Below are 14656 nucleotides of genomic sequence, written 5' to 3' on the forward strand. Positions count from 1 at the left end.
AGTACAAAGAGACCAACACTTTAATCAACACCATACTTGAGGTTCAGCCAAGGTCATCTTCTGGTGGAGAGGGAAAGAGCAATGATGAGATTGTCCAAGAATTCGTTGCTTCTGTCCGGACCAGAGTTCCAGGTAGTAAGTAATTCCTAGCATACACGTACAATGAGACTTTTAGGAATAAACTCCGAAAGCTGAGTGATAGGCAGATGTCCAAATCTGCTTATTATGCAGATTTTTTCTTTACATAGAGAGCTCTTCTGATGTAGAGCTCTCCACTTATAGATGAGAAGCCTATAGCACCTTGACATCTTAACTGCCAGAAGCATGAAGAACAAGTTGGTTTCTAGCTTAATGTAACTTTAACCAGACTTTTTCCTGAGTTTTCTAACATCTCTAGACTTGTACTGTCCGAGACAGTAGCCGTTAGCCACGTGTGGTTATTTAAACTTTAAATTAAATTTAAAATTCATTTCCTCAGTTGCACTAGCCACATTTTAAGTGCTGCCATACTGAACAATGCAAATGGAGAACATTTCCATTATCATAAAATATTCTATGGGACAGCCCTGCTCTGGAATCCATTTCATTTTTTTTTTTTTTTTTTTTTTTTTCTCCAACAAGAGAGGTGGCTAGATTATTTCACTTTGTTTTCTGGTGAGTTAGGGAATCTTCCTGAATCATCACAGAAATCCACTTTCATACTTTTCTTAGAGTGACTGTAGATTTAGATGTCTTCATGTATTGTTCATGGTTTGAAATGTCATTATAGGGGGAAAAAAAGATGAGGCATAAAAAAAAAACTAGTGACTGTAAAAGTAAACTGTGTTTCTGTCTCTATTCACAATACTCTGGCATCAAGTGTACGGGTTCCCCCCTACATTAAGCAGTTACTCTCTGGACACCAGCTGGGTGTCCTACAATTCAGTTATGACTTTATCCAGAGTGGGCACAGACCCCACGGTTTAAGGGCTCAGTCCCACAAGACTGTCCCCACTTCAGATGCCAACAGGTCCCCAGGGTGTGGCCTGTACTTCTGACCAACCAGCCATAAATCGAGGATTCCCACAACCCCCTTCTGGGGTTCAGTAATTTTCTAGAACAACTCACAGAACTCAGGGAAGTGGTTATTTACATTTACCAGATTACTTAATATGACATACTAAAGGATAAAGGTAAACAGCAAGATAAAGAAGTACATAAGGCAAGGTCCAGAAGAGTCCCAAGGGCAGGAGGTTTAGTCCCTCCTGGCACATGATGCATTCACCAACCCAGAAGCTCTCCAAACCCCTTCGGTTAGGTCTTTATGGAAGTTTCATTACGTAGACATGATTGATTAAATCATTGGCCTTTAGTGATTAACTTAACCTCCAGCCCCTCCCCTCTCCCAGGAGGTCAGAGAGTAGAGCTAGAAGTTCCAACTCTCTAATCACATGGTTATTTCCCCTGACAACCAGCCCCTCATCTTTAGGGGTGGTCCAAGAGTCATCTCATTAACATAAACTCAGGTGTGGTTGAAAGGGGCTTGTTATCAATAACAAAAGATGTTCCTTTCACCTTCATCACTCAGGAGCTATTTCAGGAGTTGGGGTCAGAAACCAACAATTATAGAAATGATGCTCCCATCACTCTTATCAATGAGGAAATTATAAGAGTTTTAGGAGCTCTGGCCAGAAGCTGGGGACAAAGACCAAAATACATATTTCTTATTACATCACAGTAACACAGACTAAGTCTTGCCAATACTATTAAGGCCCCTGGAAAAGAAAGGACGTGTGTGACCTCAGAAGTCAGTTATGTTCCTCCTAAAGCAGCCCCTCAGAAGACTCTCTTCTCGAGTGGAGAGTTATGTTGATATTGAAGCAACTGAGTTATTTTAGGAAGCATTTTTAATAAACATAAGATGGAGGACTGGGTGGAAAAAGGGATGAAGGTGGCTGGCTGGCTGGCTGGCTGGCTGGCTGGCTGGCTGGATGATGGATGGGAAGTTAGTATACTTGTTTCATAGAGTTCCATTGACACCTAGGAGGTTTTTCTCTCCACGCTTCATAGTTTGTACTTTTACTGTGAAATGATAAGCCATGCCATCTGCTGAGACTGAGGGGCAGGGGTGCAATTGGCTCAACAAGAGAACTGAGGTTCCGAATAGCCCGAGGGGACTGACAAAAGGAGAAGAGTGTAGGCATGTAACCGCAGCCCTGTGGGCCCAAGAGCTTGCACTTACCCACACTGCTGTGTGATTTTTCTACAGCAGCCAAAATGTGAGCGGTTAAGAGGAAATTGATGTACATATCTCAGAGCCACTTGTTTTCTCGCACTTCACTCATCTATGTAAGGAAAATGCAGTCCCTTCATTTTTTAGAGCTTATATGAGCTTCCACTGGGTGGATTGTAGGGAAAAAGAAGAGCACAATTTTCGATCCAGCTTGAAACATGGACCCATTTCACAATCCAGTCAGTCCCTTTGAACAACACTCAGTAACCTGGGATAAATGCTTTCTCTCTCCTCTCTCCGGGGGTGTCCTGCCCCCAACCCCTCCTCTCCTAGATGCAACACGGGTGTGTAGGGAAGAGCAAGGCTTACATATGCCGCATACACACAAGGCAGAGGAGATGACTCAGGACCCCTGGTACCTCTGGTCTCAGGGATGTCCCTTGTCTACCAGGTAGCACTTGCCACTGAAGTCCGAGCGGCCTGACTCCCATTCAGCCTAGGCCCCAGGGACAAGAGAAGTTGGCTTTAAGAAAGGTTAAGATAAGTGCATTCCAATAGCAATGTGATAAGGAGAGAAATCAACAATAATTGATCTGATGAATCAGCCGTGTGTGTTTCAGAAACTCTGGAGATGGAGAACGCTTCCGAGAGCCTTTTCGTCAAGGATCCTCACGGACGCCTTAACTCCTTGACCACTGTTCTTGGACAGGAAGTGGACCGGTTTAACAATCTGCTGAGGCTAATACATGTATGCACGCTCACTGCCATCCTTGCTATTGGGTATCAAAGCTTTGTGCAGAGTATATAACAATGTGAAGTTTCCATTCCCATCACTTCAACATTTCCATCTGGATATGCTAACAACCCTTCAAGCCCAACTTGTCTAAACCCGAATTCACCCTCCTCTAGTCTGTGTTCCCTATCTCTAATAATGGCCTAGTGACTATGTGGCATTACAAACCCTTCATTATCCTAACTTGCACCCTTAGAATTACCATTGACTCATTAGGAATTTGACCAGGGACCTAAGCACTCAGTTAAGAGAGACTCAGTGCTTGTTCCTGATGGCTAGTTTGCTTTTAATATCATAGTCTATATGAAGACTATGACAACCAGAGTTTCTTAAATTGGAGGCCACAAAACGCCTAAATTAGGATCCACTGTGCTGCAGGTTCAAATGTAGATTCCCTGATTCCACTTCAGACCTACGGAGTTAGGATTCCTTGAGGAATTCCTGGGGATATGAATTTTAAATAAACTCCCCCAGATGACGTCAGTGCAACTAAAATTTAAGAAGAACTATTTAGACCTTTGCCTTATGCTCAGGAATACTTTCTGAATGGCACTGACTTTGTAATGCTGGCTACAGGACTTCCTGTTGTCTCTGTGCATATAATAAGGGAAACTATTAGAGACCAAATATTGAACAGTAACAGGAAAAGATCTACTGCCAAGCAGGGAACCAAATACCTAGCACAGAATCAAGGCTGAGTGATAAGACTGGGAAGGGCAGCTAGGGTAGATCTTTTAAAGACCGTCTCTTCCCTATTAGGAAAGGAAAGTCTCCAAATGTTTCTGGTCGTCTGGCAATACCCAGGCTTGTGAGTTAGGGGGCCACTGGGTCAGCTGAATACGTTACATCATCACCTTGGGCCTATGGCATCTGGTTAGGTAAACCAGTGTCAGCAGGCCAGGTAGTCAGGTCAGAGCTTATTACCTTCTACATTGAATGAATCAGGGTAGAGATGAAGCTGCTGTGATAAAGATCCCCAAATACAGTGGCCAAAACAGGATAGAAATTCACCGCTCTCTCAGTCAAGAACCCAGACAAAGCTCTGTCTAGGACAGGTAGTTAATCTTGCTTTGTGAGCTCATCCAACGATCTCAGCTGGAGAGCTGGCTCTTCCAGTCTCAACAGGTAGCTTCCATCTCTGAGACTAAGGTGGCCATTCCAACTGTCCCCTTTTGCCAGCCACTGGGACAGGGGAAAGAGAGCTGAGGGAGAGCAGCTTCCTCGTAAAAATGTAACCCAGAAGTTGCATACATCATTTTTTCTTATATCCCTTTAGCCAAAGCTTGGTCACATGGCAACACCCCAGCTGCAAGGGTGGCTGGGAAATGTAGTCCCAATATGTGTATTGGATTGCTCTGTGCCCAGATAAAACTAGGAGGATACTGTTGTTCAGAGGAGGAAGAAGGGATGGCTGCTGCTCATCTCTGACATCTTCCACATCATGTACGGCCTTTCACCCACTTAAAGATGGACAAGTCCAAATGTCACTTCCTCATAAAGTCTTCCTGGAACACCAGCCCTTCCCTCCACCACCAGATGACAGGGACCCCTCCTCAGGGCTCCATCACTTGAGGTGTCTGTGTCCATCACTGTATTTGTGTACAATGTACCACCTTGTTTTGTAATTACTCCTCCATGAGTATGGCTCCCCCAGTAGACAATGAACTTGAAGAGAAGGAGACTAGTATATGAGTCATCTCTGTTTCCCCAGTGCCTGACACGTCCTAAATCTTCCATGAATATTTGAACATGCAAATGAACGAATGTGGCTCTCAGGGACAAAGCGGTCACTTCTTCTGGTCAAACAATAGTGTCCACCACTAATGGCAGTACTCACCTAAAAACAAGTAGAAGAGAGAGGAGCCCTGGGAGAAGCAGCCTGCAAGGCAATCAGGAGTCATAGCCAAGCACTCCCATTGGAGGGAGGGGTGGTGGCCACCACTGTATGCTGGGCCTGCACCAGAGGTCTCCCTCATCCTGGCACCTGCCCTGTCCTGCCTTGCCCTGGCTCTGTCCCAGCCTCCCTTTCACCTCACCCAGCAAACAGCAAGGCCTCACAGTGGTAGTGATAAGAAAGGCCAGGGGAGGGCGGGAGCCTCAGGGGCCTCGGGCTGCCATCTTGGTGAGCTCACTCTCCTCCAGACGGTTACAGAACTGTGAGACAGGGCAAGTCCTGGGAGAGACAAGGCCGCTAGCCATAAGGGAGAACATTCTGACGTGCGCTCTTGCCGCTGGATATGACTACATGTTAGCTGCCTCCTCTGAGAGAACTGGCCGCAATGTGACCTCTGTCTACGCTGTTTTGGAAGGCACTAGCAGCCTGGCCCTTGCAGCTCGCTGACTTAAGTGTTCTCCATGAATCTTAGATAAGTCTTCTGCTACCTCTTTCCATTTTTGGTGTCTAAGATGGAGGGTTGTTTGGGCTCTGGCTGAGGCCCTTTTTCCTGAGCTCTGCTGCAAATGGTTCCTCAGATCCTACTTAACACTCCTCTCTTCTATCACTGCCTCTTGTGAAAAAGTTGGGAGGAGGGGGGTAACTCCATGAAGGAATGGAAGGATGACTAGACCTGTTTTGTCACATGTCGCCCGTCTCTAGAACTATCTGCATGTGGTCCTAGGACTTAGTTCTTTAATCAACGTAAGTTTGGTCTCTAACATCTTCCTGTAATATCTTCCCCATGTATGGCAGTAGTTGTCACAAAACTGGAACCCATGAGAGCCATACAAATCTATATGGCCTGCCTTTACCTTTAGCCAGGTGGCGGATATAACCCTGTACTTCCCATGGCTGCTGTGGGTCCAGCATCTCCCAGGACTACTGCCGGCCTCTGTCTTTTTTTGAGATGAGGAGAGGATAAGGGACATACCTTTAGAAAGTGTTTCCAGGGGCTTCCCTGGTGGCGCAGTGGTTGAGAGTCCGCCTGCCGATGCAGGGGACACGGGTTCGTGCCCTGGTCCGGGAAGATCCCATATGCCACGGAGCGGCTGAGCCTGTGAGCCATGGCCGCTGAGCCTGCACGTCTGGAGCCTGTGCTCCGCAAGGGGAGAGGCCACAACAGTGAGAGACTCGCGTACTGCAAAAAAAAAAAAGTGTTTCCAGTATAAGGAGGCTCTCTGGAATCAGCTGAAAGATTGGTCTCATCTAAGAATCTCCCCTTTCTGCTATAACTGCTGGGGCCGCAGGCTCCCCCTTGGCAGAGTTAGAGGTACTTCCCACGTCCTCATCCCCCTGTCCATGGTTCCCAAATCACTAATCATTAGGCCCATTCTTCCTTTGGCCTGGATGAGAGCTGGATGATGGCTTTTCTCAACATACTTGGGGGCCATCTCTCCACCTTCCCTTCTTCACTTCACTGGATCCTGCTATTATGCCTGAATCACCTCCACTACAAGGTCTTACACCCCTCTGGTCACATGTTAAAAAAAATGCATGAAAGATTGGAGCGTCTGGTCCAGCACATAGTTGACAGAGAGGATGGAACCCAGCAAGCAGGTCCTTAAGCGTAAGGCAACACCTGCTACCATGAACAAGTTTCATTCCCACCTGATAATTACATCTGTGAAGGGCACCAACCCCTTTTTATTCTTTCAGACCTCTCTAGATATGCTCAGCAAAGCCATTGCTGGATTGGTGGTGATGTCTGAAGAAATGGAAAAAGTGTATAACAGTTTCCTCAACAACCAGGTTCCCTCTCTGTGGTCCAACACAGCCTACCCATCCCTGAAGCCACTAGGATCGTGGGTCAAAGACCTTATTCTGAGGACTGCATTTGTGGACGTAAGAAAATTCACTTCTTTGGGGTCTGATGAATTTGATGACACGGTTTGCCCTCAAGTTCTTAGGAAGCCCTCGCTAACTGAAATATTGACAACCATCGAGGGATCATCTGAACCCAAAGAAACAGAAACTTCCAGAATAGCGTCAGTTTGAAAGTCTTATGCTGATTATAGTATAGTTTTCCCTAGACCCTTATCCCCACAGTCTATTTTAATTCCAGGCCATCCTTGGAGTTTCAGGTCTAGTTCATGAGACCTCACCATGAGGTACAGAACCAATCTGACATGGGTCCAAACGGTCAGGTGTGACCTTGCCGCCCTCTCCCCCTTCTAGAACTTCTGTAATAACCAGCTTCTGGGTTTATGGTCAGCCTGGTGGGTGAGGAAGGGGGACAGGGCAGGCAGTAGGAACGGGGCTGGTGATAACTCAGGACCAGTTTAGATTCTGCCTCCTGGACACCCTCCAAAATACAACTTTGATTTAAAAGACAAATTCTATCTCAGAAAAAAAAAAAAAGTACATTATGGTGTAATGTTTCTCCTTCAGCTGTGGCTCAAAAGAGGACAGCCCAAGTCCTTCTGGATCTCCGGTTTCTTCTTTCCTCAAGGATTTCTAACAGGTACCAGTGCTTTCCCTAGAAAAATCCCATAGGAACGATCATTATGTGTGATGAGTTGTGCCGGGTTTCTAGGAACTTTGAAAATGGCATGGCTGCTGATGGCCTAACCAAGGGGTTGTTGATTATAAGGCAGCCGAACAAGGCCCTGCTCTTCCTCGCTTGCTGGGGTGGGGAAAGGATGGCAGAAATAGCAGATGTTCCCCCAGCAAACTAATGCCCACTCCTCTCAGGTTACCAGTGCAAATGCTGCTGCCCTGTGAATGCACACAGCTACCCCAAGTCCCCACGTAACCCATGCTCAAGGGCACTACCTGCTCTCCACCTTCTCTGGCCCCACCTCTGAGCAGCGTCCTTCCCTCTAAAAAATACTCTTACTATCCCTCCAGTGGCCCTCAGGGATTCTGCCCAGGACCCCAGAGGAGACCAAGGTCTCTGGGCTCCTAGATGCTAATGAGCCCAGCCCTTCATCTGTCTCATCCTGAGTCCCTTCTAAACAGCCTACAGACAGCCCATACAAAACAAGCTACGCAAGATGCTAAAGGTGGGGAGATTGGGCTCTGAAACTGCCTCACGGGCTTGTCTCTCTCATTGGCAGAGCAGTGCACTTTAGGCTTGGCCTCCCCTCTCTTCCCAACCAGGACCAAAATTCGCACATGCTTTTGCTCCACCCCTCCCAACTAATTCAGAGTAAGATGTTAATGGTTGGGTCCTCTGGATGGAGAGGAAGCTCTCTAACGCCAGAGCATCCTGGTTGAGGCGGGTGGGGACCATGTTTGGGCAACAGTAACCCAGGTTTCTGGCTTTCATATTTACAGGAACTCTTCAAAATCATGCTCGGAAATATAATTTGCCTATAGATGAGCTGAGTTTCAAGTACAACATGACTCCTATCTATCGGGATCAAGCCACAGTTATAGACGCTGCCAAGTCAGTGCAGTTTGGACAAGAACTGCCCATGGACATGGAGGTATTGTCCCCCTGACAGTTGTTACAGCACAGCAGCTTCTGTCCCACTGTCATCCAGTATCTCAGGCAATCTCCCCTGCCCTACCCCCCCACTTTCCATTTGCAGGAGTGGGAGAGGGCAGGGTGGGACTCACAGCCCCAAGACAAGCTCCCCAATTAGCAGTGACCGGATGAGAACTGCCTAAATTAGTCTGACCTGTAAAAATATATTTTACAGCAATACTGTAGATACCTACAGTAACTTTCTCATTCGTGCCGAGGCAATATGGCAAGAGGTTAAAAACCAGAGTTTCAGCACTGGGCAGCCCTGAGTCAATTCTGACTTTCTCCCTCCCCAGTTGTGTCTGCAAGAGCAATTACTAACATGTCTGCACCTCAGTGTTCACATCTGCAAAATGGGGCTCATGCCACCAACCTCAGAGCTGTAGGGCAGTGTAACTGAAACTTCAGGTGTCATGTGACCAGCACATAGTGAGCCCACAATAAATAACTGTTATCATAAGCTAAACTTATCTGCCTCGTTCACTCAGCTGCCTCCTAGCAGAATTGATATGCTAACTTCACATATCATGTAACTATAACTACATCACTTAGCCAACAGGAATGTATCAATACTAAGGAAGCAGTTCAGACTCTTTGCTTACGTAGTTTACTCCCTCTAGAGCAGAGGTTCTCAAAATGTGGTCCGCAGACCAGCAGCATCAGCATCACCTGGGCACTTATTAAAAATGAACTTATTTACAAAACAGAAATAGACTCACAGATGTAGAAAGCAAACTTATGGTTACTGAAGGGGGAAGGGGGGAGGGATAAATTAGGAGGTTGGGATTAACATATACACACTACTATATATAAAATAGATAACCAACAAGGACCTACTGTATAGCACAGGGAACTATACTAAATATTTTGTAACAACCTATAAGGGAAAAGAATCTGAAAAAGTATATATGTATGTGTATATATATATATATATATACACATAGACATATATATGTTAACTGAATCATTGCTGTATACCTGAAACTAACACAACTTTGTAAATCAACTATACTTCAATTTAAAAAAGAAAAAGAAATGTAAATTCCAAGGACTCATTCCAGATTGAATCAGAAACTGGGCTGGGACCCAGAAATCGATATTTTAACAAGTGGGTTCTTAGCCCACTTGAGTTTCAGAACCCCTACTCTAGAATATCTCAACCTCGACTGCAGGTTACAATCACCTATGGAGCTTTAAAACCATCCTGATGCTCAGTCCACACCCAATTATGTCAAAATCACCCCAATTATATCAGTCATCATTATATTTTAAAGCTCCCCTGGCAATTCCAGTATATAGCCGGGGTGAGAGCCACCACTGCCAATCTGAGCTGCCCACTTTCAACGTGCTGAGATATTGATGGGGCAGGGAAACCTCTGCTTCAAAGCACCTGTCCACCCCAGTGGGCCTTATTAATGTAATTTTCTATGTGTGCTGTGAAATCAAAGATCTGCTCCAGATTGCTTTTGCCAAGAATGTGTTCACTAGCTGGTCAGTGTAGATGGGGTAAGTGGCTTTTACTAAACCTTCCTTAAAGTATCATGGTATTAGTAGGAATTGTCCCTGGGTAACTTAATCAGTATCCACCCACTCAGATCTGCTTGATCTAGTCTTTGCTCTGATTAGCAAAAACACACAAAGATGAGATTGATCCCATATTCATGGATTACTCTATGAAATGCTGTAATACCCCATGCCTCTTAATTGCCTGTATCTTAAAATGACAATGAAAGAGCTTACGTCTTTAAGGGAATTTATTTTAGCATCAAAATTTTTTTGATGCTAAAGTATTTGCATGCAAAAGTAGGGGGAAACAACTGAAAGATGCACTCCTTGTTATTTTGAGACCCTTCTTAGCCAGGAGAGCATCGGAGGCCCAGGTCAGGACTAATTGAGGCTGCAGGAGGGCAGGACAACACCCACATAAAAGCCCTCATCCAGTCCGTCCTGGATGCTGGCCCTGCTCTGTGCCCGGCACGCTCCATCTGCCACATAGACTGACTCTGACGGACAGATGTTTACAGTGACCACCGGGGCCTCCGTCCCTCCAGCCTGCCCCAGTCTACACACATCTCCACGTGGGTCATGTGCAGTGAACCACAGTGATGCCTGGGAATGCCGCCTGCCTTCTGTGGAGACTGCAAACTGTATAGTCAGCCCATCTCCTGGTCCTCCCAGCAAACGTCTGCAAGACACAGCAGGAGACTGTTGGACGACTTGAGTTCTGTTACAAACAGCAGGGTCACTGTCAGCCCATTGCCGCCTTTGTGCCATTTAGGAAAAGGCACTCGCTCTGTGTGTGTGCCGACGGCTCCTACACACAGCTTGGCAAGTGGATGGCAGGATGGTTTCAGCCTCTACTCAGGCAAACCTGCACAAGCATACAGAGCAGCCTCCAAAACAGGAAGGCCTTGCTCTACCTCGCTGCACGCGAGGGACAAACTACAGGACGCTAGGTAGTAGAGTCCAACCAAAAAGCACTTACCATCCTTTTATTCACTATAAAACACATCCCTTATGACCACACAGCTTGGTCCTCTGCCTGCAGGTGTGAAGCTCCAGTTATCCAAAGGTCTAGGGCCCCAGAACTGGCCAAGTTCACTCAATATTTGAGGAAGGATACACAGAAGCCCACAACTGGAAGAAGTTGTATACCAGTGGTGACATCTAATCACAGGACATTGAGGGACAGGGTCTTTGTCTCTGTCTCTCTTTCTCCTGCAAAATTTCCTTTTTTTTTTTAATTTATTTATTTTTGGCTGCATCGGGTCTAAGTTGCTGCGTGCGGGCTTTCTCTAGTTGTGGCGAGCAGGGGCTACTTTTCATTGCAGCGCGTGTGCTTCTCATTGCGGTGGCTTCTCTTGTTGCGGAGCATGGGCTCTAGGCACGCGGGCTTCAGTACTTGTGGCACACGGGCTCAGCAGTTGTGGCACGCAGGCTTAGTTGCTCTGAGGCATGTGGGATCTTCCCGGAGCAGGGATCGAGCCCATGTCCCCTGCACTGGCAGGCAGATTCTTAACCACTGCCCCACCAGGGAAGTCCCGCTTCCTGCAAAATTTCCCTTAAAAAGCTTTCCATAGGCACTCTGCAAATATTATTGCCAATATATAACCTATCTTCTGGAACGGCACCCAGATCTTTAAAAGGCCTTGCTAAAAATAACAGATGATAATCACAGCCCTCTTGTCCAACCACTTCCCATGAGAAGGGGAAAATCCTAACGTCATGATATCAGAGTCTGAAGCCCATCAGTGGGTTTCCCAGGGGTACCCCCTAGCGGACAGCCTGTGGGAGTGTGAAAAGTATGAGATTTGGTGACAAACTGAGAAGCAAATTATTTCACCTTCTGGAGCCTTGGCATTCTCCTCTCCAAAATGTGAGTGATAAGAGAATCTCTGGATTGGTTCTTAGAACTGAGTGAGGTTGTAGGACTAGGAGGTGGCCCACAAAACTGACCCCTCCTCCTCTTCTCACCTATGAACTTCTGCATGTCTTTCAGTTGCCCTCTCCTGAGGATGGTGTTCTTGTCCATGGGATATTCATGGATGCTTCTCGATGGGACAATAAGGAGATGGTGATAGAAGACGCACTGCCCGGACAGATGAATCCAATGCTGCCTGTGGTGCACTTTGAACCTCAACAAAATTACGAGCCAAACCCAACACTCTACCACTCCCCACTTTACAAGACAGGGGCCCGGGCAGGGACACTCTCAACCACAGGTGAGGATGTGCTAAGATCAGTATAATGACCGAATGCAAACTACAATCATCAAAGTCCAAATGCTGAACTGTAATGTACAAAGGGTGATCTTGGGCCAATTAGCCAGGCTTAAAACAAGACCACTTATAACACACAAATTTATAGATGCGGTAAATTCTACTTGTCTTAATGCTGAGTGTAGATTAATATTATAAAGCCAATGCCTGCTTCTATTAGTCTGATGAGTAAAAAATAGGTTATTTTGTGTGTGTGTCTTTCAACTTATTTATTTTATTTATTTTGGTTGTGCCGGGTCTTAGTTGTGGCCAGCGGGCTCCTATTTGCGGCATGCACGTGGGATTTAGTTCCCCGACCAGGGATCGAAACCGCATCCCCTTCACTGGAGGGTGAATTCTAAACCACTGCGCCACCAGGGAAGTCCCAGAAAGTAGTTTATTGAGCAGTGTCTTCTAATTGAAAAATGATGGACTGAGTAGACACATCTATCTCTGACCAAATCCATTGAGACTCCGCGTAGAAAAGAGATTTTAAAACAAATAAGTGGAATGCCATGCTACAAAAAGAGAAATCTTAGTAGACCTGAAACTGAGATACAGCCCTGAAAAAAAGGAACCAGATAAAAAGAAAGCAATATCAACAGATAAGCTGAAGAACTGAATGCAGACAGCTAGAGAGTGAGACAAGAGAATGCACTGAGGAAATCCCTCAAAAGACAGCACAATGCAATTTTTTTAAGTGACACTGTGGAAGGAGTTAAAATCACCAACATTTATCTAGTAGGCAATCTGGAAGGAGAAAGGAGAAAAAAATGGAAGAGCAGTAATATTTGAAAAACTGGCTGATAATTTCCCAGAACCGAAGAAACAGTTGAGTCCTCAGATTGAGAGATCTCACAAAGTGGTAGGGGTAATTTTTTAAAATATACAACGAACAAATAAACAAATTTTAAAAGAAACCTAGATATATCAGAGTGATACCTAAGACCATCAGAAATAAAGAAAATTCTCAAAGAGGTGAAATGCATTAATATACTGGAACTAAAATTCCATAAAATGAGAATCAGATTGACTTCAGACATGTCTCATTATCCACAGTGCATATAAAAATAGAGAAACTTCTTCAAAGGGCTGAGGAAAAACAACTCTGAACCAGAACTGCAAGTGCAACCAAATTATCACCTGAATGAAAAGTTGTAATAAAGACCGTCTTGGACATTACAGAGGCTCTAAATTAATCACCACTGATCCTCTATTTAAAACACACACACACACACACACACACACGGTTAAATCTTTAATAGTTTGACCATAAAAATGAATTTATAATAACTTGGAACTAAATTTCGAGATGACAGAAATACGGGAGAGGAGCCAGGAAGAAATAACTAAAAAATCTTTCTCATTTGAATGGAGAATATAGATACTGATGATATTTATTTTTCTAATAAAATATTCAGTTAAAGGGTGTTCTCTAAGGGTAATGTACAGAATAGAACTAAAATAGACATTCGTGTCACATGACCTCCCACTCCTATGACAAACCTAAAAAAGTGTTCAAAGGTATTTTTTGAATTAATAATGGTATTTACAAGTTTTTGTAGGGACATGTACTTTTTTTTTTTTTTTTTTTTTTTTCGAATTGCAAGGTATGGACCTTGTTTGAATTTCAATTCAAACTAATGGTTACTATACATATACATTCTGCATATGTACTAAAAAATGTCATTTGAGCACCTGCCAAGGCACCATGCAGGGAACGACGTACAAAGATAAGGAAAGGGGAGATGTAGGCATTCTCTGCTGGGGACACCACCACCTGCCCCGACTTCCACACAGATGGGGTTTGCTGTGAAGGCCAGAAACAGCAACTCCCATCCTGAGGGAGTTCTCAAATAATAGAGTCATTTTTCTTCTTATTATTGGCTAAAATTCCAACAGGAACTCTGTGGTTTTCAGGAAAAGGAACAAAGAAAAGGTAGTAATTAAAATGACAATGCACTGGCACAAGATACTATAAACAGATCCAATGTACTGGAGAGAGAGCCCGGAAACGCACTGTGCATATATGGGAACTTGACCTATAATACCAGCATCATTTAAAATTGATCAGGAAGATGGAAATTATTCCACAAATGATGCTGGGACAATTGGTTATACCAAACTTAGATCCTTATCTCCTACCACATACAACAATTAAATCACAGATGGACTCTATAGACTTAATCATCACTAAAATGTAAAATTATTAACCTTAATGAAATAATGGCTCTAAGTAATAATTATCAGCTGCTGCTGACATTCCAACAAAGAAAGACAACCAGACACAAGGCGTTTCCTGATGGAAGTGCACACCACCTAGGAAGTATTCTTGCCCAAAAAAACTCAACCCTGAATGTGATCAAACCTCTAGATCTAACCACCCTTGCAGGAATAGAGGAACATGTGTAAAGTCACCACAGGGATGCTGTCAACAAGAGCCAGACTCTGGGAAACCTCACAGGAGAAAATAGCCTGGTTGTTTCAA

The 14656-nt window shown here is 44.8% G+C and overlaps 1 protein-coding gene across 1 annotated transcript in view; it reads left to right on the top strand.

Moving 5' to 3' along the window:
• Positions 1 to 12158, top strand: part of DNAH6 (dynein axonemal heavy chain 6) — a 283212-nt gene extending 271054 nt beyond the window's left edge. Inside the window, exons 71-76 of the mRNA XM_024743950.1 lie at positions 3 to 132; positions 2833 to 2960; positions 6598 to 6783; positions 7330 to 7402; positions 8218 to 8369; positions 11910 to 12158. Coding sequence (XP_024599718.1) covers positions 3 to 132; positions 2833 to 2960; positions 6598 to 6783; positions 7330 to 7402; positions 8218 to 8369; positions 11910 to 12158 — 918 coding nt within the window. The remainder of the gene's footprint in view (positions 1 to 2; positions 133 to 2832; positions 2961 to 6597; positions 6784 to 7329; positions 7403 to 8217; positions 8370 to 11909) is intronic.
• Positions 12159 to 14656: the final 2498 nt, after the last annotated feature.

This window comes from Neophocaena asiaeorientalis, unplaced genomic scaffold (assembly GCF_003031525.2).
Source record: "Neophocaena asiaeorientalis asiaeorientalis breed wild unplaced genomic scaffold, Neophocaena_asiaeorientalis_V1.1 scaffold114, whole genome shotgun sequence".
Classification (NCBI taxonomy): Eukaryota; Metazoa; Chordata; class Mammalia; order Artiodactyla; family Phocoenidae; genus Neophocaena; species Neophocaena asiaeorientalis.